The following is a 24,715-nucleotide window of genomic DNA, read 5'->3' on the forward strand; positions in this document are numbered from 1 at the left end:
GTTATATTTAAGTACATAGTCTTCATATTTTGGTTCATTTTCATGACAAAAAACTGCAGATGATGATTAAGATACTGGATGTATTTATAAGCCTATTAACCTCACAAAAGTGAGAAAGTAACTCAAACATCTCAATGTTGTTAAAGATTGGTCAAGAAAACATGATAGAGCAAAGCTCCTCACCAAGATAGGACACACGTAGCCAGGCCCAGGCCAACCTGCTCCTTTAAGTGCGAGAAGCCCAGCTGACCATGCAATCTGTCTTCTGTGTAGTCTCCCTCCAGGGGTACTTAAAGCTGATTCATCATCCCACATGCCTGGCAAACCCAGTTCAGGTAGGGCAAGGCAGACCAGGGAATAGCCAACTGTGGCACACACCATGGGCTGCTGTTTTGTATTGAAGATCCTTTAGAAAGTCCAGGAAGACACTCCGTTAGTCTTCCCTCCCGACTTCTCTGAAAGAGCACTGGTGAGAAGTTCCACTGGGTAGACAGCAAGAAGCAGTTGAACAGAAAACGGGCTGCCTACCCCATTCTTTACTAGCTCAAGAAGCCCTGGGGACAACACTGGGCCCTGTCAAGTCCTACTGCAGTTGACATTCCAGAGTGAACCTCGTCACAGTGGCAGTGACCCTGCATGACCTCAACTGCCATCTGGAACTGGAGAAAAGGACTGAGGAAAAACCAAAGTGTATTTAAAGCACAACTCCTGAAAAGAGCCAATTATGAGGCTGCTTAAAAAACAAACAGGCACAATAATCTCTAGAGGCCACAGATCACTGTCTCATCACACCACAAAAGAGCCTCAGGATGGAGTGGCTTTCCAAGTTGAAGTTATTTAGCTCTTGTTCTAAAACTAATCTCTTCTAAGTAATCGTCACTGAGAAAACCAGGCTATTCCTTAAAAATCAGGAATTTAAAAGTGGACACTAGGTAACAATTTCAACACCTCTTTCCCTGCACCCAAATGTCCACCTCCTGACCTCTTCCCTCTTTCTACATCCAGTTCCCTAATGCTTTCCTGAAGAAATAAGGCATTTGAGTCATGATGGGAAACCCAGGCTTCTCAAAGTCGGCTGTGGAAACTATTCCTTTCCTAAGACCTGGAGAAAAAATCTGGCCTCTGACAAAATGGATTCTGTGGTTAAAAATGTTCTGAGAAACCCATGCCCTGCATTAAAAGGACCTTATCTGGAACTTTGACAAAATTTCTCTGAAGCCAGCTCAGGAACAGCAGAGAAATCAGGCCTCAAATATCTGCCTAAACCTCTCTGGAACATTTACATAGTTGGTGTACCCATTTGTGAAAATGACTCTATTTAATTAGGTGCTCCTATGGGAAAGACATCCCCTCCTTTTTCAATTTCGTTACTTACAGATGGGATGCAGATGCTAAAATGCTTTTGGTAATATTTATTACCGAAATATTACACACCAAGGGAAGAGGTGCTTGTAAGAAGGAATCATTGCAAAGTTATAGCAACATCTGAGGGAGGCAAGAAAACAGCTGCACAGGAGTTCCATTTCAACTCTGAGAAATCTCTGAATTTCTGGGAGACCAAGGGTGTGAACATTCCACAGGCCCTTCAAAGGCAGACTCCAAAAGGACCTTTGGAAAAAAGCCTCAGAGTTATATTTCGAGCCTGTGGCCACTAGCACCAAGAAATCCCTCCAGGAGACCAAGTCCTAACTCCTCAACTTAGGGCAGAGGGTTTTCAGTCTCAGGGATTCTCTCCCATAAAGAAAATACCAAGCAGGCATCGAGTCCTCTCCTCCATGCTCTTGGCTGGAGAGCAACTCAAATAAACAGTTACTCATACATTGGCTGCAACAGTACCCACTCTTTTAACCTTTCTCCAGATAAGGCTGCGGTCAAGGTTCTCGCCTTAAGACAAGTGAACCTGCAGGGTGCCAAATCCTCCACTACAACCCTCCTCTGCCAGTCAAGCATGTCCCAAACAACTCAAAGCTCTGCACCTTGCCCACTAAGTCCACCAAAAATCATAGAACTATCAAACCACACAGCAGTACCTCCCCAAAACATACGACCTGCTTGCCATGGGAGCAGCACCCATCATTGTCAAAAAGAGTGCCTAGATTTCTTCTAAGAACAAGCTGTTTAAAAATGCAAGTGCACATTGTGCAAATAGTTGATTTTTTCCATAATGGGAAAAAAGTCCCTTTACTCAACCAAAAACTACAGCCACACCATATGTAGGCTTCTGTGCATTAGGTACATTACATTTTTAGGAAATGAGGGAAACAAAAGCTGGCATCCTATTTCTAATCATCACAAGCTCTTTTAAGATAATAATTTCATCAATCCTGTAACTTCCAAAAGATGCTTTTCTCACTGAAATTACAGTATACTCCACTAAATACGGATGCTGCTTCCCAAATTTAAAACTGTTAATTTCATAAGCAGCTAAAAGAACTCAAAAATAAAGACAAGCATTAAATATTACGTAAGGTTTTCTTTTATTTAAAAGATCATTCACAAAATACCATATCCATAGATTTACTTTCTGTCATATAGCTGAATGTGTAAGTGTTTGGAATTCCATTCTTACATTTAAAAGTCAACTGGATTGCCCAGAAGTTTAGATGAATTTGTTTTGTTCTTAATCTTTTCCACATTGAAGATGTAAGTAGGTCATCTGAAAGCATCAGGTTTGATTACAACCACATAATGCATGTCTTAAGTATTGGTGTTACACAAATGGTTCTTATTTCAGAAGCAAAGATGACAGGTGGAAGGAAAGAAGGGAGAGTTCTGTAAATTGCTGAGACCTTGTAACAGAGTAAGAGAAGCAAGGGATGCCAGCTCATGACAAACTACTATCTAAGCACAATGCGCTGCATAGGCCAGGCTACCCCTCAGCCCTCCAGTCATGCTGGTGAGGGTCTCTAGGTACTGGCTGACCCCGAATTGCTCCCAAAGGAATGGACTGAAACTCGGTGTTAAAGAATTTAATTTGTTCACACATAGGTGTTCAAGCTCAAAAGCTACTGCCTAGCCCCCAAGCCCTGGGTAAAAGCTGAACACCGTACATGGGAACAATAAACTTTGTCCCAAAGATGAGACCTAGGAACTTATAGCCACCTACCAGTTATTTTAAGGTTCTTGACAGCTCTGCATAGTAAAATTCTCAATTCATCAAATAAACAGTAAAGTGCCAGATTCTAGGCCCATTTTCATCATAAAATTAAGGGATGGTGGGAAGCACAGTATCTCATTGTTACTTATACAAGGGAACAGATAAACACAAGGGAGAGATGCAGAATACACAGACAACAGGGATTTGGAAAAAGCAATGTCCACACTATAAAGTTAGCCTAGCACTGCTCTACCACCTCTACCACCTCTACCACCACCACCACCACCACCACCCTTTAGTCCCCCAAAGCACCTGTGCCCTGCAGAAGGGAAACCAGCAGTAGGAGTTTGCTACATCCAGCCAGCCAGAGGAGTCTCTGATAGAGCTGGTGAAAGGAGGGATCCAGTTTGGACATGGTGTTGAAAGAGCAATAAAAAACATGTGAACACAGTAGTGCATTCAATTGATCTTTGTGAACTCCCCACCAACATCCACATTACTCTTAGGTTTCACTGTTTGAAATTTGAGCCTATTCTGCTTGAATAATCCATATGGGGTGGGGGTGGGGAAATAGAGACAGGACTATCTATAAATAGGGAGGGGAAGGAATTTGCAAGGATCAACAGATATTTTATCCTTGTTTTGAAAACGAGGTGCCTCAAATTCTGTATGTTGACCAAAGCTGAATAAAAACAAGGTGTTATCCAATTTGTGACTTCTCTGTTTTTTGTTTTTTCGTGGAAGCCACAGCAATACAGAACTCAACATGCAGTTCAGAAGAGAAGCTCTGAGAAAAATCAAAGAAAATGACTGAAGTCTCTGGCCAGGGTGTCTGAAGTAAAAAGAGAAAGCAAAGGAGAAAAATGAAGTAGCACCTCAATCCAAAGAGCTCCCACATGGTGGCTACCTTTGTCCCTCTAGACAAACTCATGTGCTGGAAGGAAATAAGGAGCAAGAAGGAGAAAGGACAGAAGGAAAATGGGGGAAAGGAGTGGCAGGAAAAAAAAAGCACAAAACAGGCACTAGATACAGCAAAGCCAAGAATGTACTAAAAACCACTTGTTAACTGCTGACATGCACTCACAAGCTCTGTGTTTCCTTTGTAAGAAAGGAGGACATAGGTCAGGCGCAGGAATGGTAACTGCAGGACTGCCGGTCCAGGGGGCTGGCCAGGCTGTGGTCTCGCTCTAACTCCCCCCATTCCCTCCCAACCGCAAGCTCATTCTTGCTCCTTCTGAACGACTTCCTCTCTCGGCCGGGCTCCCCCGAAGATAGCAGAGTTGGGATTGGCTACTTGATTGAGGGGTGTTGCAACTGTTCGAGGTTTAAGTTGGAGCCGTGGTCTCTGTGCTCTTTCCTCTGAGTGGGAGGAAAAACATGGTTTATAAAGAATAGGACCTCATTCCCCATTGGGCAAAATGACTGAACTGATGCTGAAATCTCCAGCCCAGCTCATTATCTAAAAATTAACAGAACTATTTTATCCCTAAATAAGTTAATAATGGTAAACTTACTATTTAAGACTAAGAGTAGTCTACAGTAACAACTGTGCATGGCTTAAGAAGGCAAATGTCCATGAGGTGCAGTCAACGTATCATGAAAAGGCTCCCTCCATTTACATGCTGTTGCCATACCTTCTGTTGGTTCTCTGAAATCCATATTGAACCCTCGAAGGGGAGGACCATCTCTGAAACGACTTCCCATTGGGGCGCCCGTTCGCCGGTCACCTGGGCGACTCCCTCCCCTGCCTCCTAAGAAGTCATCCCTGAAGCCTGAAGAAACAAGATGACAATGAATCACTTTTTAAACTACTGTCTCAAAGCTGTTTACATAGCTTGTATGAAATGTTTGATTTTAAATTCTTTATTTTGTCCAGAATCTGAAGTTTTTCCAAAATACGGTGCATTGAAAATGAATCCAAATGTAAATGTGCTGGGTAATTTCAATGCTACAGATTTTTTAAATAAAAAAGAATCTTAGGAGAAGAAAATAAAATAAGCTGTTTAAATTCTTAATTGCAGGAAAAAGTAGAAAAACACTGTTATAAGGCTATATTCTAATATGGCTTAAAACGATATGAAAACCCTCAAAGCACATTTTATCGTTTTCTAATATAAATTTATAGTTATTAAAAAGATAAACCTAAAATTTAGAAGTTACCATTTAGAGCGCAAAATCACAAGAAAAACCTAGATACAAAGACAAAATAAAAATACGAAGTCACCTCTGGGTGACACTCCCCATTTTCCTGTTCCTGCTGCGTTTCAGTGTGGATCATTCTAAAAGCAAAGCACCTGTGTGGTAAACAAAGCAGTTATCCGAGTAAGGCTCACTCCCTAAGGGGGGCATGCTAAAGAGAGCAGAGTACCTCACGCAACCTGTACCTCATCTCCTCTAGTTAGAAAGGGGTTTTCACCATTCATTTGTATATCTGCTAAAACCTTTACCAACAGAAGTAAAATGCATCCATTTAAGAGTAAGTTACAATTCTTATCAGTGTGTAGAAAAAAAGAGTATTTTCTCAATGGACTTTAAAATCCTTAAGCTTTTAATTTTATATTTAAGTGAAAGCTTTTCAGTTATGATGGTTTAAGCCAACTAGCCTTTAACAGTATGGCCTGCTGAAATTAGAGTTAACTTCCAGTAAAAAATTTAGAAAATAAGATTGTAATTAAACAAATGAGCTTGTCCCCTCCCTTTCAAGTTCCCAAAGATGACTTTTACTCACTCCAAGGATGGTGCCACTGCTCAAAGCTTTATAGGAACATTTGACAAGAATCCTGAGCCTGATGCATATTCTTCTATAGAGAGTTGATCCCCATTATTCACTGATTTCATATTTGCAAATTCATCTACTTGCTAAAATTTACTTGTAACCCCCAAATTAATACTTGTAGCACTTTTGCTGTCATTCAGATATGTATACAGCAGTGAAAGATTTGAGTCGCCTCAGCTGAGGTGGAACAAGGCAATACTCTTGTTTCAGCCCATACTGTAAACAGAGCCGTTTTATGACCTATTTAGTGCAAGGTTTTTGGCTCTTGTGCTTTTGGTTGGTGATTTCTGTTTAAAATGATCCCCAAATAGTGCTCAAGAACTGCCTAGTGTTCCTAAGTGTGCACAAGAAAGCTGTGATGTGTCTCCAGGAGAAAATAAACGTTAAGATAAGCTTCAGGGAGAAGTTACAGTGCTGGTGGCCAATATTATGAGTTCAATGTTAATGAGTCTACTATATTAAATAAGGTGTCTTTACTTTTTTGTATTTTTATTAATTAAAAAAAAATTTTATTATGGTGACATTAGTTAATGAAATCCAGTAACTTTCCAAGTGCACAATTCAACAGTAAGGTGTGTGTATGTACACACACACACACACACTGCACTGTGTGTTCACTGCCCACAGTTAGATTTCTTTCTGTCACCACACATTTGACCCTTTTTATCCCATCTACCTCTCCCCACACCCCCTTCCTCTGGTAACCACTAGTCTACTGTCCATATCCATGTGTCCATTTGTCCTGCTTGCTGTTGCTTTTAGGTTTGTAAATAAGGTGTCTTTAAACAGAAATACACACTAAACAATTTTATGTATTGATCAACTGACAAAATGCTGTGATCAGAGGTTCCCAGGAACCTGGCCACATTCCCTTGGGAGCAGTGGTTTAGTATTTGATTTGGTGTTTGAGGTGATTCTATAGAAACTAACTACTGCATATGTGGAGAATCAATTCTATCTGCAATGGTGGTACTTTTCTTTAAGGGTGAAAAGGGTTTTGGAAATGGATAAAGTTAACTGAAACTCAGTTCAGAGACTGAGTTGAACAATATCAATTTTAACGAAACAAGTAATGAAAACAGTTCTAAAAAGATTTAGACCATATAGCACTGCTTTGGGGGAAAACACACTGGGATGCATACAGTCAAGTATAAAGTTCTTCAGTCTTTTAATCTGACACTTTCCCCAAACTATTCTAAGCTGTGAAGTATATCTTTCCCTGTGAGTATGGAAATAAAGTTACCTTCTCTTAACAAGATTAATTTTTGGTACCAGTGTTCAGCACGAAACAAATCAGCTCACACACACAGTGACAAGGGCGATAAACAACTGCTACTTTGTCCAAGTATATAACAAAGCACAGTAGAGAAAAAACCCAATGTACATTAATTAACATCAGTGACAGCTTCATTTCAAAATATGATACGAGCAGTGAAAAGATTACGAGGGAAAAGCAAGGCTGAAATTAACAAATATCTTTTAATCAAGTTTAATGATAGGAAGCACACTATTCAAGAGAATATTCTTAGTTTTCTTTATGAAGCTTAGTTTAACACATTGGCTATTCCTGGTGGTGGGACTATTTTATTTTTATTTGTTTTCCTTTGTATTTTTTGGTAATGCTTGATATTTCTCTTACAATGAGCAGATGTCATTTAAAAAAACAGCATTATTCTTTCAAAGAGTAGAGATCTATTTTAAAAAATAATGTATATAGGCATTACTCCATGTGGGCACTTCATCAAAACATTGCAGTTCACACTGAACTGGTGTTGGCAAGGTAGTTTCTCCAGTTATGTTCATTATATATCTCTGCTTCAGAGTAAAAAGCCCAAGCTAAGCCAATAGTAGAAAGGCATTGGTTACTTAACTCCCACAGTTCCAGGGCTATGAGCTCACTGTGCTATTTCCATAGTAGCAGGAAATGCACAACTGGCAGGTCAATGACCACCACTCACTGAATCACTACTGCTATACCTGGATTGGCTTTGAGAAGACATTTGTTGCATGTTTCAATCAGAGACTAGCTTACACATAAAATTCCAGGTTTACTGGATTATACTATACTTTTATGAAAAAGCTCATTTCTGATTGGCTATAGGACTTTTAAAAATTAAATTATTCAACAGATATAAACGGTCATCTGTTTGGCTAAAGCAGTACTGGAAATAAATTTTAAAAATTTTAGACTCATAAGACACCATTTATAAAAATTTTAGATTAATAAGACACCTTGCACCAGTTTTCCCATACTTACCAATTACTTTTTATTGAGTTTTGTTTTGATGGGGGAGGGTGACGGGGTGGGTTGGGGGTATTGATGGTCTCATCTTATATAGTGGAGAGTATAGAAATAACCTCAAGTTTATAGGAAAAAGAACAAACATTTTTAATTTTCTACCTTTCTGTTACAATTGACATTTTTACTATACATATGAATTACTTTTATTAAAAAAATAAAAGATGAAAAATAAAAGATGAAGAAAAGCAGAGACCTGGCATGCTAACTGACTTGAGTTGAGCCAAGGAGGCACTTATTGGTCTGCCTTGGTATATTAAGAAAAGAAATGGTAAAGCAGATCATGCCCACCATTAAAGGATATAAGTTCCACAGCTCTCAGAACTCTTACTATCTAAGAGTAAGCCACCAGGAACCCAGTTATAAGGCTTTCTGTAGGTTTCTAGGCCCTCAATACTATTTCTAGTCTAGGCCCCCCATACTATTTCTAGAAGTAATAGTATACTTATATTTTGTACACACAAGAGGATTCCTTGGTCTAGACTCTGAGAAAGACTACTGCAAGAGACAAAGGCATATATGAGAATGACCAGTAGATTAAAGAAAGGTTACAAAATAAGGTGGACCGGTCTAACTCGCCCACCATGAAGAACCTTTCAAGTCCTACCCCCAAACACTTAGGTTCTAACAGAGGCTTATTGCATGCCTGGGTACCTTTTAGGAAAGTTTCATTTGTGAAAGGAACTAAAGTAGTAGTCTGGCTAGGCCAACTACTCACAAGAAACGTACAATAGCAGCAAGGCCATTGAAAAAGGTTAAGTGGTGATACTTTAAATACTGATACCGGAATTGAAGTCATCCCGGGACTCCCATCCACCTCTAGATTCTCGAGAGCCACCCATTCCTGAGGATACACAAAAAAGATAAGTTGAGGTCGGATCATTACCTTGCTGCACAAACAGGATAAATTCACTGGGATGAAGTACAACTCATGTGATGGGAAGTTCAATGAAATTATAGAATTTTTGCTGCCAACAGCAGAGGAAAAAGAAAAAAAAAAAAAAACCCAGGCCTGCAGAAGCATCATTCATTTTTTCTATGATTTCACATATTTTTAAAAGATCACAAAAACCTATCACACCTACAAAACAGAGTTCTAGTAACCTTCCAGAGTTGTGTAACCAGTAGGCATACAGTGAGTTTTATGTTGTTTTAGAAGAACCAATCACCTCTGTCATCTGGTCCACCTTTCCTGAATCCAAAGCCACCTTTATCTTGTTTTCTGCCTTCTGCAATGTCCACACGAAGTGACCGATCACCCAACAGCTAATGATAAGGGGAAAACAGTGTTAAGTATTAGCAAGAAAAATCTCAACTGCTAACATGATAGAGAAAACCTGAAGATACTTACTGCACCATCGTATGTCAAGGCTTCCTTAAGGGAATCCACCTCATCGAATTCTACATAGCAGAATCCTGTAAGAGAAAACAAACCCTATTTCCTCAAGGAATTTTGGGTTAAAGATATGGTGGGATCCCTAGTTGTACTGCTTTCTCACATCAGAACTACCACTTCTGTTGCATCTAGATGACTGCAGACTAGCAGAGCCTGAAAAAGCATGTTTTACTTTTCAATATGTAGAACTTGATTAGTATTCCTCCCTCTCAGTTATATTCTATTGGGAAGTATTAATCAAACAGGAACTGATAGAGCAGCTGTGTTTTTTTTTATAAAGCTTTCTTCTTGTTTTAACCATAATATTAAAACCTACCCTGGATCACTGCAGTGCTGCTGGTTCTGACTTCTGAATGATTTTCATATAATCTAAAAAGAGTTTTAAGACATTTCAAATTCAATACTGAACATGCTTTGAAGGAAGTGGCTGAAGGTGCCTGTAGTTGGTATAAAAACCTCTAAATAAGTTTTTTCCTCTACCTGCAACACTCTTGTCTACGTCCCTTCTTCGCCATCTGGAGTCTACAACTAGGTTAAGTAATCACCCTGGCCTAATATGCTCACCAGTGACTTGTATAACCCCCACCACTGCTGGAGCATCCTTACCCTGTGTGATGATTACACTTCACCTTCAAAGCCCACTAAGACTGCAAGTGCTCTGAAGGCCTGGGTCCAAACTTTTCCTGTTCACCATTTGCTAAGTTACTGACAGAAAAATGTACTGCTAGGCAGGAGAGTGTCTACCTTGCACTCACCTTCTTCCCTAAGTGGATTCAATGTTTAGAAAAATTGAGAAAACCACCTCCAAATTCAAAGAGGAACCAGCAGCCAAGTCACTCCATAGAGGATGATCCTCTATGAGACAAAGTCTGAAACCTGCTGCTACTGATTCAGCCCAAGGTTGGCTTCACCCACACATTTCTACCTTAAGTTTGACTTCCTAATACTTGTTAGCAAACTGGATAGGACTTACTTTCACAAGCTTAACTTATATATATGTATATGTGTATATGTATGTATATGTATATATGTATACATACATATTTATGTGTGTGTTTTCATTGTTTGATCATTTACTATAAGAAGGCTTCAGATACTTAAGTAAAAAAGCTTCCGAAAAGATAAAAATACATGGAAGCACTCAGATGAGCAACACCTCTGTTTCTTGTATAGTTCCTCACCGTAAGTCACCACAGTCACTCTACTTTTCAGGGCTGTACTTCTAGATAAATAATGAAAACCAAATGCCCTTGTACTTGCATCATGTACTTAACTACTGGGCACATTTCTCTTCAGGCAACCTTGAAAGCTAGATGATAATGTCATTTGATTATTCATTCTTATTCCTTCTTTGCTCCAGGACCCTTGAGATACTAATCTATGGATACTAACTTTATCTGAAATTTGAGCAAATCCTCTCCCAAGCACATGCTCTGAAATCACAAATGTAGAGTGACAACACTTATTTGATTATCTTCTGGATTTTAGAATAAATAACTAAATTACAGGAAAACTACCAAGAAAAATGCCTGAGTTGGGTAAGGTGAAATGCACTCGAAACGGCCTTGGTTTTATCTGTTCACTTCTCTCCCATGTAACTCCTTTACTGGTAGACAGGACTGCTATGTAGGTCAGGCAAACAGATTAACCTGGGTACATGCCACATATTTCTACAAACTAGATCATGTATAAAATATTTTCCCCCAAGTAGAACTGAAGATCTGGGTTAAAGTGCTATTTTTTTTATTTCAGCTACTTGAACCATGCAGACACTTTATAACACTTTCATAATTAGAGCCCTTTTGTTAACACATTTTGGTTTAGACTCTCCCCCTTATAATAATGTACTTTAAGAATTCCCCTCAAACTCACCTTTAAATTTGTCTGTGTCTTTGTCTCTGACTAGCCGTACACTCCTTATGCTGAGATCCTTAAAGATAGCATCTATGTCGCCCTGAACTGTATTAAAAGGTAGATTTCCTACATAGGCTGTGTAGGGGGGCTCTGTGGGCAGCTCCTTCTGGCTACGGGAACCATGGCCACCAGCACTGCCACGGGACCTAGGAGAGAAAACAGACAGGATTCAAATCTGCCCACATGTTCCTGTCCTAGATCAGGGACAATGAAAATGTCTTCCTCTCAGCCATACCACCAAGGTCAAACATTCCACTCTCACATACAATATCAATTGGAAATTACAGAGTATTCCAGAACACTGTTTATGAAAATGGTGTCTGTTTTTGGTAACACAAATCACAGAAACACAATCTATGTAAACATGCATTTCTTTTGAAAATCAAATCCAAATATATCCTCCTATGATTCTCTTGTATTCATTTAGAATCAGCATCTGCAAAGTGTTTCATCCTAAAATGCCCTTCCTCACACCCAATAACACTAATATATACAGAAATGTACTATCTAGAGTCATTGTGTTGTACTCAGGAGGGAATATCAAAGCTGCTCATTATACTCATAATACATTTGTTTCTTGCTATTGTCTGGATATGGATAACCACACTCTAATAAAAACTTTAGATTTTGTGTGGCAGGTACTATGTATGTACTATTCTCTACTCCCCATGCATTACTTCTCTGGGTCTTCAAATATACAGTGCATATTACTAATCCATTTCCTCAGATATAATGAGAGCTATAAAGTGGCAAAGACAGGACCTTGATTCCACCACATCATTACTAATTTGCAGAAGTATCGGTTTAAATCCCAGCTCTACCACTCACTAGCCACGTAATTTGAGGTGTTACTCAGCTTCTCTAAGCTTTATTTATTTGTGTAATTGGGCTAATACTGACAAAGACCTTGAGTTATTTAGAAACAATGTGTTTCATACATTGCCTGACACACAATATATATGTTTAGAGTAACAATTATCACTGCCATCTACAATCTGAGTTTAAAAATGTTTTCCAGATAATCAAATGTCAGCTAATAAATGCATGGAATTAGGAATCACATGATTAGAAAATCACTACTCTGCAACTGCCAACGTAGTAATAACTGACCCAGGCTAGGCTCATCAATGGATGCCAAAACCACCGATAAACTGAGTTTTGGGTGCATGACCTCGAATAACCCCTGACATTATTAAACTCAAGGAGGAAAGTAAGTTCCTTCTCAAATGGAAAAATCTGACAGTCACCTCCTTAACCAGGTAATTGAATTTAGTATCACTAAATAATGGGATGAGGTTACATTATATGCCTTCTATACATATTCTTCAAATATGTCAGTCATGAAAGATAAAAAAAGGCAGGGAGACTAATGAAATAGTACAACGAATGTTATGTGTGATCTTTGGATCCTAGAATGAACAACTATAAAAGAAAAGCAGATGGAGAAATTTAAATATGACATTATAGATATTACTGTATCAATGTTAAGTTTCTTAGAGGTGATAATTGGTATTGCAATTATTAGAAGCCTTCACAAGAGAAACAAAGTATTCAGGAGTGAAATGTTAAGACATCCAACATTTATTTTCAAAGGGTTCCACATAAAGGATATGAATTGCATCTCACTTCCCCTTCTCCTAAAGTTTAGCAAATGTGACTTATTTTGCATTTCAACACTACTGCTAATGTACAACACTACTGTTATTATCTCAATAACCATAAAACTTAAACTATTTTCAATAAGGTATCTTTGAGACTGAATACTTAAGATACAGTATAAACTGAAAAATGTCAAAATGGAGGATGAATAATAATAATACACTTTTAATTCTCACTTAACATTGACAGGTTCTGTGACTTTAAGCAAAATAACATCACAAAACCAATTTTACCAGAAGCGAATTAATATAAACAAGAGTTAAGTTCCTATAGTATCCCAATGTTCTAACAAAACCACCTGGATGAAATGATGTTATTTGAGGATGAAGAGATGGTAAATTCCACAGGTGTGTGTATGATGAATCAGAAAACTGGAGGTAAGAAGGCTCGCTGAAAAGGCACATTAAATGTTCATATGAGAACTTATGAAGGGTGCTCAACACAAGACTGAAAAGATAGTCAGACAACCTCTGACATAGAGCAGGAGACATGAGAGCCTTGATAGGGACTGCTGCTACCTAGATGAATGGTAATAAGATGGGGCCACTACTAAGAAGCAGTAGAATGAGAAGCCAGCTCTAGTTTCGGGAAGATAGAAGAATCCCATTTCAGACAAGCATTATTTTAAGAGCTAGAGATGTGGAAATAGCTAACTAACCCAAGTCCATCAACTTGCTCATTTCATTCTAGCCTCACAAAACCACTAATGGCTTAACAACCTAGACTTTTTCAAGAATGACTGAAGTAGTCCCAAATACTACCCCCACTAGATTAGTAAATTCTACAGGAAGGCAGTGGGATTGGGGCCATCTAGGAGGATTTCGATTTATTTACTCTAACATTTATGACACATCTACAGTGTGCCAGCAACTTGAGAGACAAATCCCAGAGACTACATATGCACATAATAAAATATATTATCAACCAAATTTAAAAAATCAAATTTCAGAAAATTCTTTGAGCTAAAATTCCTGAGATATTTTTACCACTAGTTTAAATTTAGAGGTGACTATTACCTAAATAAATAAGCTGTTACATGGAAGCACTTCCTAAAACAGGTTAAAAATAACAAATAGGAAAGACTCATTTCATACCTTAATACCTAAAGTGTCCTTGTCAGTTATTTGATAAATATTTCAAATCTTTTTGTATAAAGAAGTTTAAAATTGATCACAAAAACTCCTTTTAAACACTGACTGCTTTATAAAAGTTTAATAACAATTCTAAAGTGTTATGGAAAAGCTAAACCTGCTAGAGGCTACACTGTTCACGCAGAAGCAGGTGATCAGCAGCCATGAGTATAAAACAGATGATAAAAGACAATATGAGTGGCTGGCCTCGGCAGACCCCTTCTCCATTTAGAATAGAAACCTGAAAGTCTATGCTGCAAACTCCCAGGCCATACCATCCTTGCCACTGAGTAATGATCCCCCCTGCTCACTACTATCCCTTGGGGGAGAAGTCACTGATTTATAAAACAACATATGACAGTTTTAAGGTAATGAATTACATGCTCAGTATCAAAAAATCCAACTTTCAACTCCAAGAGTGACCAAAATCCTTTACAGACAGATCACTTTTCGTCAATCAAATCAACTAAATATTTGAATCTCCATTAAATAGAGAGTGCAGTATAGAGGGCACAAACCTAAGACTCAATTCCTTCCCTCAAGGAACTGACAATTCAACTGAAGGGGATCCAGGTATCTAGAAAAGCGAAATCCCACCCCAATCAAAGAACTGCAGAACAAGAGACAGCAATGAGAGCAGCCTCTGTAGAGTAGAATAGGAACTTGGACTCCACTTTCCAGATAGCAGACAGGGAGAGAACACTGAACTCCTATAATAATGGGTGAATAAGCACAGATAAGTAGAAGTGAAAGAAGACTGCAGGAAGGGTGACCATGAGAAAAAATATTAAGAGTAGAAATTATTGGGACTGGGATTAGATCCAATAAGGAGTTGAAAGAGAAAACAAATGCTCAAGACTTATTTCCAAAGGATAAAAGTTAATGAAAAACAAAAGACATATACTATTTCTGAAAAAGAATTTTATAAAGATTTCTAGATGTATTAGAAATTAAACACAATTTAAGCACTGTTGCTGTCACTCAAAACTTCAAGACCAATGCCAAGATAACAAGATTATAGACTATTAACCTTTCTCTTTGGGATTTGAAACATTAGGTGTTCTCCTATTACCTCTAGGCGATAACTGAAATAATTTCATTAGGGCTGATCAACAACTCTATAGTCTTTCAAGCGCCACCCAGAAACACTTATTAGCACATACCATTCGGCATGTGGCACTATGATAGATCCTACATAAAATCACAATAAGACTGCCTTTATAATAGTAAAATACAAGAAAGAAACAATCTACTGAGCCTCCTTTTAAAAAAGAGAAAGTAATGGTCAAAACGTGTAATGTATTTAGTTCCTAGACTATAATCAAAAAAGATTAAGCTCTCAAAAGCCAAGCCCTTATATCATTTACACCATTTTAAAATACCTCTTATTAATATCTTACATTAGTAAGATACACTAGTTATAATCATTGAACCAATATTGATACATTATTAGCTAAGTTCAGTTTATTCAGATTTCCTTAGTTTTGACCCAGTGTCCTTTTTTTCTGTTGAGGATCCTATCCAAGATGCTACAGTGACATTTTAGCTGTAGCTTAGGTCTTTAAAAATTAGCCCAATGTAACTTGGATTAAAGGCACTTTCCAAGTAGATCTTCCTCTAAGTATATGCATTTTCCAAGGCCTTCAATCAGCATTCAAAATTAAATCCCTTCATCTAGATAACTGTCATTTACTACAGGATGTGCATGGAAGCTTTGAAAGCTTCTGGTAAACACTGGGGGCAAAGCAATGTCTACAGTAAATTCTTCAATAAGCCTTATTTTCAGGGAGCTCTTTTCTGTGAATGAGATCCTCATAATTCAATCACATCTGTAAGATTAAAAAAAGGCCTTGCAGGGAAATGCAAAGTAGTTCTAAGGCAGGAACTCTCTTGTAGGGTCCTTTCTCTCCAGAACTATTATAATATCTGGTACTTACTAGAAGTTGAAGGAATAAAGTCAAGGGCATAGCACCTATTTTAGCATTGTGAACAACTTCTCACCAATATTCGTGTTCTTATTTGGAAAACAAATTTAAATACAAGAGGGTTACATGTATTTAATGACATCCCCAATTAGATACTTAAATGTTTTTCAAAAAATTTTTTAGCTGTGACCAATAGCAAAAAATACATTTTACATCGCAACTAAATACATGCCTGCATATTAACTAGAAAAAAAAAAAAAAGCTTGCCCAATAGTACTAACTCATAGTATAGTATAATGCACAGTATTCTCTATTCTACTTCAACTTTAAAAATGCCCCAGGACTCCCTAAATTGATTTCATCATCTACCAATAGAACACAACAGGCAGTTTAAAAGCCTTGTTTTAGATGAATAGCAAACACAAGGGGGACTTCCAGTTTACAGTCTTTTAGAGAATTTTTCTTTCTAGGAAAATAACATTTGTAATAATGTACTAAAATTTTGGATTCCTATACATTAAGGAAGCAAATAAATGGGTATTAATGACTTTATATAGGTGAAAAAGGTCCCTCAATCCAAAAGTTCCAGATTTTCCAGGGGAAATAAAATCTTAAACCTCAAATCTATTTATTGGTCCTCAGAGAATACTTCTCCCCCCCCACCCCTACCCCCCCACAAAATCTGTCTTAAAGCTATGGTGTGAACTATTTCTATGGATTAGTTTTGAACTTTACAGGCCAAGAGTTCTTTTTTTCTAAGTTAGAATACTTATTATTTGAGATCTGACATCTACAAACTACCATCTCCAATTAATTTTAAATGAAACCATATTTTTATTCAATGTTAGATTTTATTTGATTCAAATAACTTACTACTATACAACTTACTTTACAAATTTCAATTATTCAGATAACTACGAAATGCTAGACAGAACGCCATTTAAAATCTAGAGTTCAAAAGCATTCAGAGCCTTTTCTTCATTCAACATTTGAAAAATCCAAAATCTAACTTACTTGTATTAAAACACATGTATTAATAATACTTAAAACTAATTTAAATAAATTTATTTAAAAATTTAAAAATCCTTAATATTAATAATTACATTAGCCAATATCAAATTTAATTTACAGCTACCTCACATAGTTACAAGAATTAAATGTATTAAAAGTATCAGGAAAAAAAGATATATACACTCCCTCTTTACAAACAAATAGCCAAGAAAAAGAGAGGAGTCTATCAATTAAGAGATTTAGTAAGCAGAGCCAAATGCTATGTGCAACTCTGCCTGGTCCTGACTAAAACAAATCAACTGTATGGTAAAATATATGAGCTAATTAGAGAAGTCTAAATATTTACGGGACTATTATATTGTTTTCAGATGTGATGATGACGTGGTCATATTTTTAAAGTTTTTACCTTTGAAACTCATGCTGAAGTACTTCTAGATGAAATAAATGATATTCAGATTTGCTTTAAAACAATCTAGAAGTGTGTGGGAGGAAAGTAAAGTGAGGAGGTATAGATGAAATAAGAGTGGTCACTATTTTTAAAAACTGGGTAATAAATACATGGGGTGGGTTATTATACTAGACTCTGATTATGTTTGTGTTTTAAGTTTTTTATGATCAAATATTTTTTGCAGATTCCAACAAGCCAACTATATGAAGTAATCTTTGGGACAATTGGGAAAAAATGACCATGGACTTGGTAACAGAAAAACTGGTGGTTAAAAAAACCTTACCAATTAGGAACATATTCTCCAGTATTGCCAAGTATTTTATGATAGAATGACAAGGTGGCTGGGATTTGTTATAAAATATTCTATCCTCTCCCCGCAATGGGGAAGATAGATGAAACAGGAATAGCAAAAATGTTTATGAAGTTAAAACAGAAGAATGAATGGAGAGTAGCTTAATGGGTAGAGTTTCTTTTTGGGACGATGAATAAGTTCTGGAAATAGTGGTAATGGTTACACAACACTGTGATTACTGAACTAATTGTGAACGTTAGTGCCACTGAACTGTACACTTAAATGGTATAGTTTATGCTTTTATATATACAGATATATATACACATACATACACAAAAAACTAAATAATGGCTATGTGATATACTAGTGTCTACTTCTGTTTATGTATGAAAATGTGTGAATTAATTTTTAATTGTCAGGTAAAATGAGCAAGTAGTAGATTCCAGCCCAATCTAGACTTCCATTAACAGAAAACTAGCTCAAGTAGCATTTCTTTTTATCTTCAGTCTCTAGAGAGCACTAAAAATGTACTATACTTCCTTTAGTTCCAGCTCTTCTCTCCAGAGCCACATCTTTCTTCTATTTAACAGTGCCTTAGGCTTACTAGCTGTTGTACCCTTGTTATGTCTTCTCTTTTTATCAGAGACCTACGCTGATCTTGCAACTGGTCTTAGCATGAATCAAGATGGAGGAATCAAACTGCATTATTACTCATGCTTCACCATGTACTTGTAGTATTTAAAGGGGGGGGGGGGAACCAGCTTTAATAAAGAATACCTTTGATAAAGCAGTAAAAATTATTAATTTTATTAAGTCGTGACCCATTTTTTAATCTCATGTTATGAAACAAGGACAAAGCATTTCTGCTTACAGAAGTATGATGGTTATCTCCATGAAAAGCACTCATGTAAGTGAGTTACAAGCTGAACTAGCTATTTTTTTTCATGGAATACCATTTTTACCTGAAAGAACTGACAATACTACGGTTATTTAGACTTGGGTATTAGGCAGACATTTTCTTGAAAATGAAGTGAGCCTGTCAAGTCAAGGAAAACAACTAATAGTATTTGTTGCCCATGAGAAAATGCAGGCTTTCAAGCAAAAAACAGAATTTTAGAAAACTTGTATTCATTAACATAAGCTTGGCGGCCTCCCAATACCTGAAAATTTTCAGATGAAATTGATCATGATAGTATTAAACATATTTTTGATACTGTATAACAAAATGTGTCAATGTCTGCAAGATTTGCAATAACTCAGTCAACTATTTTCCAAATGACCAATGTGTATCATGTCATTCAAAATATAACACAGACTGAAAGAGTGTAACAGCATGAAAAGTCTATCAATCAAGTTTCATATTCTATATTGCAACTAATCTTTATGGAAACTACCACTTGTTGAGTTTTGGTATGGTAGCAAATAAGAATATCCACAATTACCTGAAAAAGCTATTCAAATACTCCTTCCTTTTCCAACTATTTATCTGTGTAAGGCTGGATTCTGTTCACATACCTATGTCAACCAAAACCTATCTCAGTGAACAAAGAAGCAGGTATGAGAAATCAACTGTCTTCTATTAAGCCAGACATTCAAAAGGCTCCAAAACCACAACTGATTAATTATAGAAGAATGTGTGCAGAACAAGGGAGATCATAGTCTCTATCTACCCTATACCAGAGTACAATGCTTAACTGGAGATGCTATGTTTTCAATGGAGTATTAACATACTGGAGCACATACAGAGGGCCCCGATCAAGAAGAAACATTTCAGAAATCGTGACGTGGGGAAAACTTAAAAGAACCTAGGACATTCACTTTTTTAAAAAGAGGACTCTGATGAAAAGGAAAAGAGGCAAGGTATGCTCTCTTGCCCGACACTCACTTCCTTTTGGAGGGGGATGCTGGAAACTAGAGGATGGAATCTGATCTTGGATTGACATCTCCTGCCCCCAACATTCTGCTTTGTTATGTTCCAAGCTTCTGGGAAGACCTGAATTCGTGTCAAGTCTCCTCAGAACACTATGGTTAATTTCAAATAGAAAAATAAAATTTAAAAATATACTAAGAAATTTTTTAGAAATCTCAGAGGCATTTGTATTAAATACTCCAAATATAAATTCTGTAACAAACCAATAATTTACAAGAATAAATTACTTAGTACTCATTTATAATACTAGATTAACAGATTTCTCTTACTTGGATTTAGAAATACAAGCAGTTAAGTAAAAACTCACTCCCATTAACTCAAGAGAACTTTTTTCACTCTATTAGCTCAAAGGGAAATATTTTAAGAAAAAATTATAAATCAAAAGCTACCAATTATTAAGCATTTTTTATGTATCAGAAAATATACTGTGCACTTTACATATGCTTCGTTTAATACTTACAGCAGCTCTATGTTTGTGTTCTATATTACATGTAGAGAAAATGAGGCTCAGAGAGGTAAAAGAACTTGTTCCAGATCACACAGCTAATACACGGCTGAGCTAACATTAAAGCTCTGGTTGGCCTGATTCTAAAGCTAAGGCCTTTGCCTAAACTCTCTCTCTCCCAGAGACCTCTTGGTAAAACCAAGTATTTGTGATAACACTTTTTAGAGAGGATAATGATTTGGACTCTAACATTGGGAGACTGAGGAGTAGAGAGAAGGATGACAATAAATCTAAACAACTTGGTACTTAATAGGTAAATAAGATTTTAGAATAAACTTTTCAATATCTTTATAGATCCTAGTATCAGGAAATAGTTACCATTTTTATACATTGCTTTCCTTCCTGTTTTAAGTTAAAACATGCTTAGATATTTAGACAAAGATGCCAAGCTTGAGTCCAAGACTCGAAGTTTAGAATTCTAACCTCCCAACCAGAACCTGATAAAGAATACTTAGATTTACAGTTTAATCAATTTTTATCAGGTATCACTTCAGCAACCTCATTTCTTGCTAACTCCAAGTTCCAACACAATTCTCAGGATAGATGGTTTTAGGTTACTCAACACAGTTAAAAATGTAAAATCAGCATTACTCTCCACTTTATTGCCAATGGCAAACGATAAACTGGAACCTCATATAATTTAGCAGACTGCAAAACCAAAATACATTCAAGTTCTGGTACAGTTGACTCTTGATAATTTGGAATTATGATGCTTTTTGAGCAACAATGCAGTCCCTGATTCTCTCCTTGGCAGAAGACATGCCTCTACAGGCTGGGAAAATAAAGTAACTGTTCAATATTGCTTCCTGACAAGTGAACTGGTTATTATATACAATTATAAAATAAACTTATGAGGACTGTATAATTATAAAAAACAAGTTTACAGATTATGACTGTACATTTCAAACCTGCTATTCTTTTCACCTGTGACCCAAGTGGTTTAGAGTTGAGGCATCTTACCTAGCTAATGCATTTCAGGCTACAGAAAAGGTGCCTTGCAAAAGTACCAAACAAAGTAATACAAAGTAAAACGAAGACTGACTTCTATAGATAATATCATCTTCTATGATGCTTTAAGCATTTTATCTGAACATATGCAAACAGCACCAAGACATCTGTTGGTATGAACATATTTCAAATAACAACTGAAATTATCATCGAGGAATAAGTGGTAAACTATTCTACCATCTTGCTAAATTTCAGAGAGCCCAATAACTGGTAACTTCCGACCTGAAAAAATAACACAGACTCTTTGGGAATAAAAAAGCTTTGGCACAGACCACACCAGTACAAATTTGGTCCTCTGTGAAGTTTTCTGACTCACTCCGGGCATTGTCTAAATAAACACACAAATTCACAAACAGGTTTTAAAAACTACTATTAAGAATCTGAGCAATATTTTCGATGTACTTTTACATAAGTATAAGGTCAAATGGAAAAATTCCAAGAAGTTCAGATGTATAAGGCGCTTAACAGTAAATGCCCTCCTTCCATTTTATTTAGGAAGGTTAGGAGATGTAGCGTGCTAGCCACTGTTCATAGCAGTCTCTGAAGTCCATCTGGGCAAATGGCTAACATTTTCATTGTCTTTTGATACTTGAAATGTACCTTAAGAGAATTTTACTTTTGATCACTTTCTATTGTTCAGGGCACTTCAACTACCAAAACTGACATCCACTAGAAGTCTATCTCAAATACCTCCAGTGCAGAATTTAAAATAAAATAAAAAAATCCCTAGGCTCAGTCGGTATGACTTATTGCAGGCCCAAACCAAGTAAAATTCCTTGGGTACACCCTAAATGGAACTACTGTGTTTAGTGTAGTTTCCTTGGGCACTTCTAAATGAAAGTAGAAAGAAAAAAAATCCTAGTTATTAAATTTCAAGATGACTGAAGTACAAATATGATGTCTAGAAACTTTCCCCAAAGGCAATAATTTTATATGCCATCCAACATCTATTTCTTTTTTATTAGCAAATAAAATATTCTTTGAAATAACAGGTGGCTCCACTTCCATGTTACAGTGTCATGAATGGTATTGGGTATACTCCCTCACCAAAAAGTCTTTGTTTGAGCCATTCCCAAACCAAGATCATTCTACACCAAACAAAGATACTTTTGGGATTGAAATTCAGGAGACTGGACACCTCAGTAGGTACTATTGTGGTGTTATCCTGGGAAAGTAATCCTCTCCGTAAAAGCACACAAAGGCCAAGTGTGTCTCTTGAAAAATAGCAAGATGTTTACAGCCTATCTTCTAAATTCTATACGCGGTTACTTGCATTAAAAAAAGAATCCAGTGCGGGTTCCTGGAATTAAACACCAAAGCTTTTTGTTTCACCAGTCAAGGCTTTTTTTTTCTTTTAAACTAGGCACCTTAGCTTTATGTAATCTATATTTGACCAGAACCTGAACAAGGCTAAATGCGATTCCTTCTCTAGGTCAGAATGAGAAGGTAGGGAGAAACAAAATTTTCAGTCAGCAAGCACCTGTTAATAAGAAACTCTGACCCAAGAAATAATAAAAAATGCTATGATGTATGCTTTGGATGATCTCTCCATTCCTGGTTTGAATCGGACCCATTCCCGGGCTCCAGCAGCCAAACCCCTGCCTCACACTTAAGGGAGAAGGAAACTGTCCCTCTCCTGGCCTCCCGACCTGTATTACAGTCAACTGGCCTTAGGGCGAAGGGAGTCAAGGAGCCTACAGTACAAGCAAACAAGAGGCCGAGGCAGAGACCAGGATTGGAGTGGGACAGGCCGCGGCCTCCACCCCGCGCCAAAGCAGAGCCCGGAGCAGGCTCTGCTGTCCTGGGGGATGGTGCTGGAAGCAGGAGCTCGTCTTCCCGGGCGCTCAGTGCTGCTGAGGCCTGGCCTTGCGGCCGAGGCAGGGGGAAAACACGCCGTCGTCGGCAGGAGGCAGAAGAAGGAATCCGCTCCGTAAGCAAGACCCCGGGAGTCTAACCGCCGCAGCCTCGTCCCCGAGCGCGCCATTTCCCAGCCCTCCAGGCACCTCTCCCAGGCCTCCGCTGGCCCAGCCGGCCCCTACCTTCTGTCGTCCCGGGTGAGCGCAGGAAGGCCGCCATCCCGAGGCCCCCGACCCCGCCCGCTCCCTGCTCCCTGCCGAGGCCCACGCACGCCCGCCTCACCCTCTGCCACCGCCGAAGCTGCTGTAGGCCCGATCGTCGTAGGTATCGAAGTCCGCCATTTGCCGTCTCCGCTCCGAGAGGAACCAGGGTGAGCGAGGAAGGACCCCGCAATATAACTCCCCCAACCCCGCCGCCGGGGCTGTCCGCAGCGCCGCCTGATCGCAAATCGCACGCACGCGCGCGCGCGCGCACGTAAGCCGCGCCGCGCCCGGCCTGGGCCAATCCTGGCCCGGCGCACTGTACGGCCCACGTGGTCAGGCGGTGCGTTTGCGGGCACTTGGCCTCGCGCCCCAGGCCATTGTGTGCTAGCTGTGCGGGATCACCTGCTGCTACCGCCTGCCCACGTCCCACCCCGCCCCGCCCCGCCCCGCCCCACCCGTAGACGCGAGCCTTTCCCTCCCTCGGAACCTTCGGCGGCTACCTTCTCGCGTTTAGACGACCACTCTCCGGGCTGGCCTCGGACACTGTGTCGGGCTCACTGCGCTTTCTGCTTTCATCTAGCTTTTCGTACTTAAGGCCTAGCGGGGGACCCAGAGTCTTTCTCCGACACCTTCTTCCCTGCCAAGGGGTCGCCGGATAACAGCAAAGTAAGGGTCACCTTCTCTAAGTTGGAGACCGTAGAGCTGGACACTCTGAGAATGCACAGGGGCAAAGGGCCTGGATAGGGTGACATTGGGGTCAAGTTCCGAGCGTGCTAGTCGTTAGGGATGCAAATACGAATCACCTTCTGGGGTCTGCTGGAGGCCTGGGTATTGGGGTGGGGTGCAGGATGAGATTAGACCTTAGGTTGTCATTGAACTAGCAGAGTCCATGCAGCCTGCTTTTGTAGAAATCTCTGTGCTGGAAAATAATTCGGTCCTGACGAATTCCATCTAGCAATAACAAAGAAGATATGCAGTGAGAATTAATTACACTGGTAATTGCTCAGGTTTGTGATTGAGGCTGTGGTAGTATTGGGTACTCCAAAACCTAATGTGTCTAGTAGGTACAATTTAAAAGAACCTAATACAATTCCTGTGCGTATACCCAGTAAGTATAAACGTATAAAAATGCTTTTATATTTAAACATTTTCTGCTACTTTATCCCAGTACTGGGATTGACAGAGCAGCTGTTAACTCATTTTTAAAAATGTCTTCTTCTTTCCAAGTAATAAGACCACTTTACCATCAGACCCAAAGTAACATG

At 38.5% G+C, this 24,715-nt stretch overlaps 1 protein-coding gene across 2 annotated transcripts; it reads right to left on the reverse strand.

Annotated features, from left to right (window-relative positions):
* Positions 1–2,453: 2,453 nt before the first annotated feature.
* EIF4H (eukaryotic translation initiation factor 4H) lies at positions 2,454–23,692 on the reverse strand. 2 transcript variants are annotated; one of them, XM_016130410.2, is made up of 7 exons: positions 23,530–23,684; positions 11,441–11,628; positions 9,524–9,588; positions 9,342–9,438; positions 8,957–9,016; positions 4,732–4,869; positions 2,454–4,456 (listed from the first exon to the last, which is right to left on the reverse strand). In XM_016130410.2, exons 1-7 carry the CDS (start codon positions 23,586–23,588, stop codon positions 4,317–4,319), a joined length of 747 nt encoding a protein of 248 aa, XP_015985896.1. In that variant the 5' UTR covers positions 23,589–23,684; the 3' UTR covers positions 2,454–4,316. The 2 variants fall into 2 exon arrangements, with proteins under 2 accessions (XP_015985896.1, XP_015985897.1); XM_016130411.2 differs by lacking the exon at positions 8,957–9,016 and having other exon boundaries at positions 23,530–23,692.
* Positions 23,693–24,715: the final 1,023 nt, after the last annotated feature.

The sequence above is a fragment of the Rousettus aegyptiacus genome, unplaced genomic scaffold (assembly GCF_014176215.1).
Source record: "Rousettus aegyptiacus isolate mRouAeg1 unplaced genomic scaffold, mRouAeg1.p scaffold_m13_p_8, whole genome shotgun sequence".
Taxonomy (NCBI): Eukaryota; Metazoa; Chordata; class Mammalia; order Chiroptera; family Pteropodidae; genus Rousettus; species Rousettus aegyptiacus.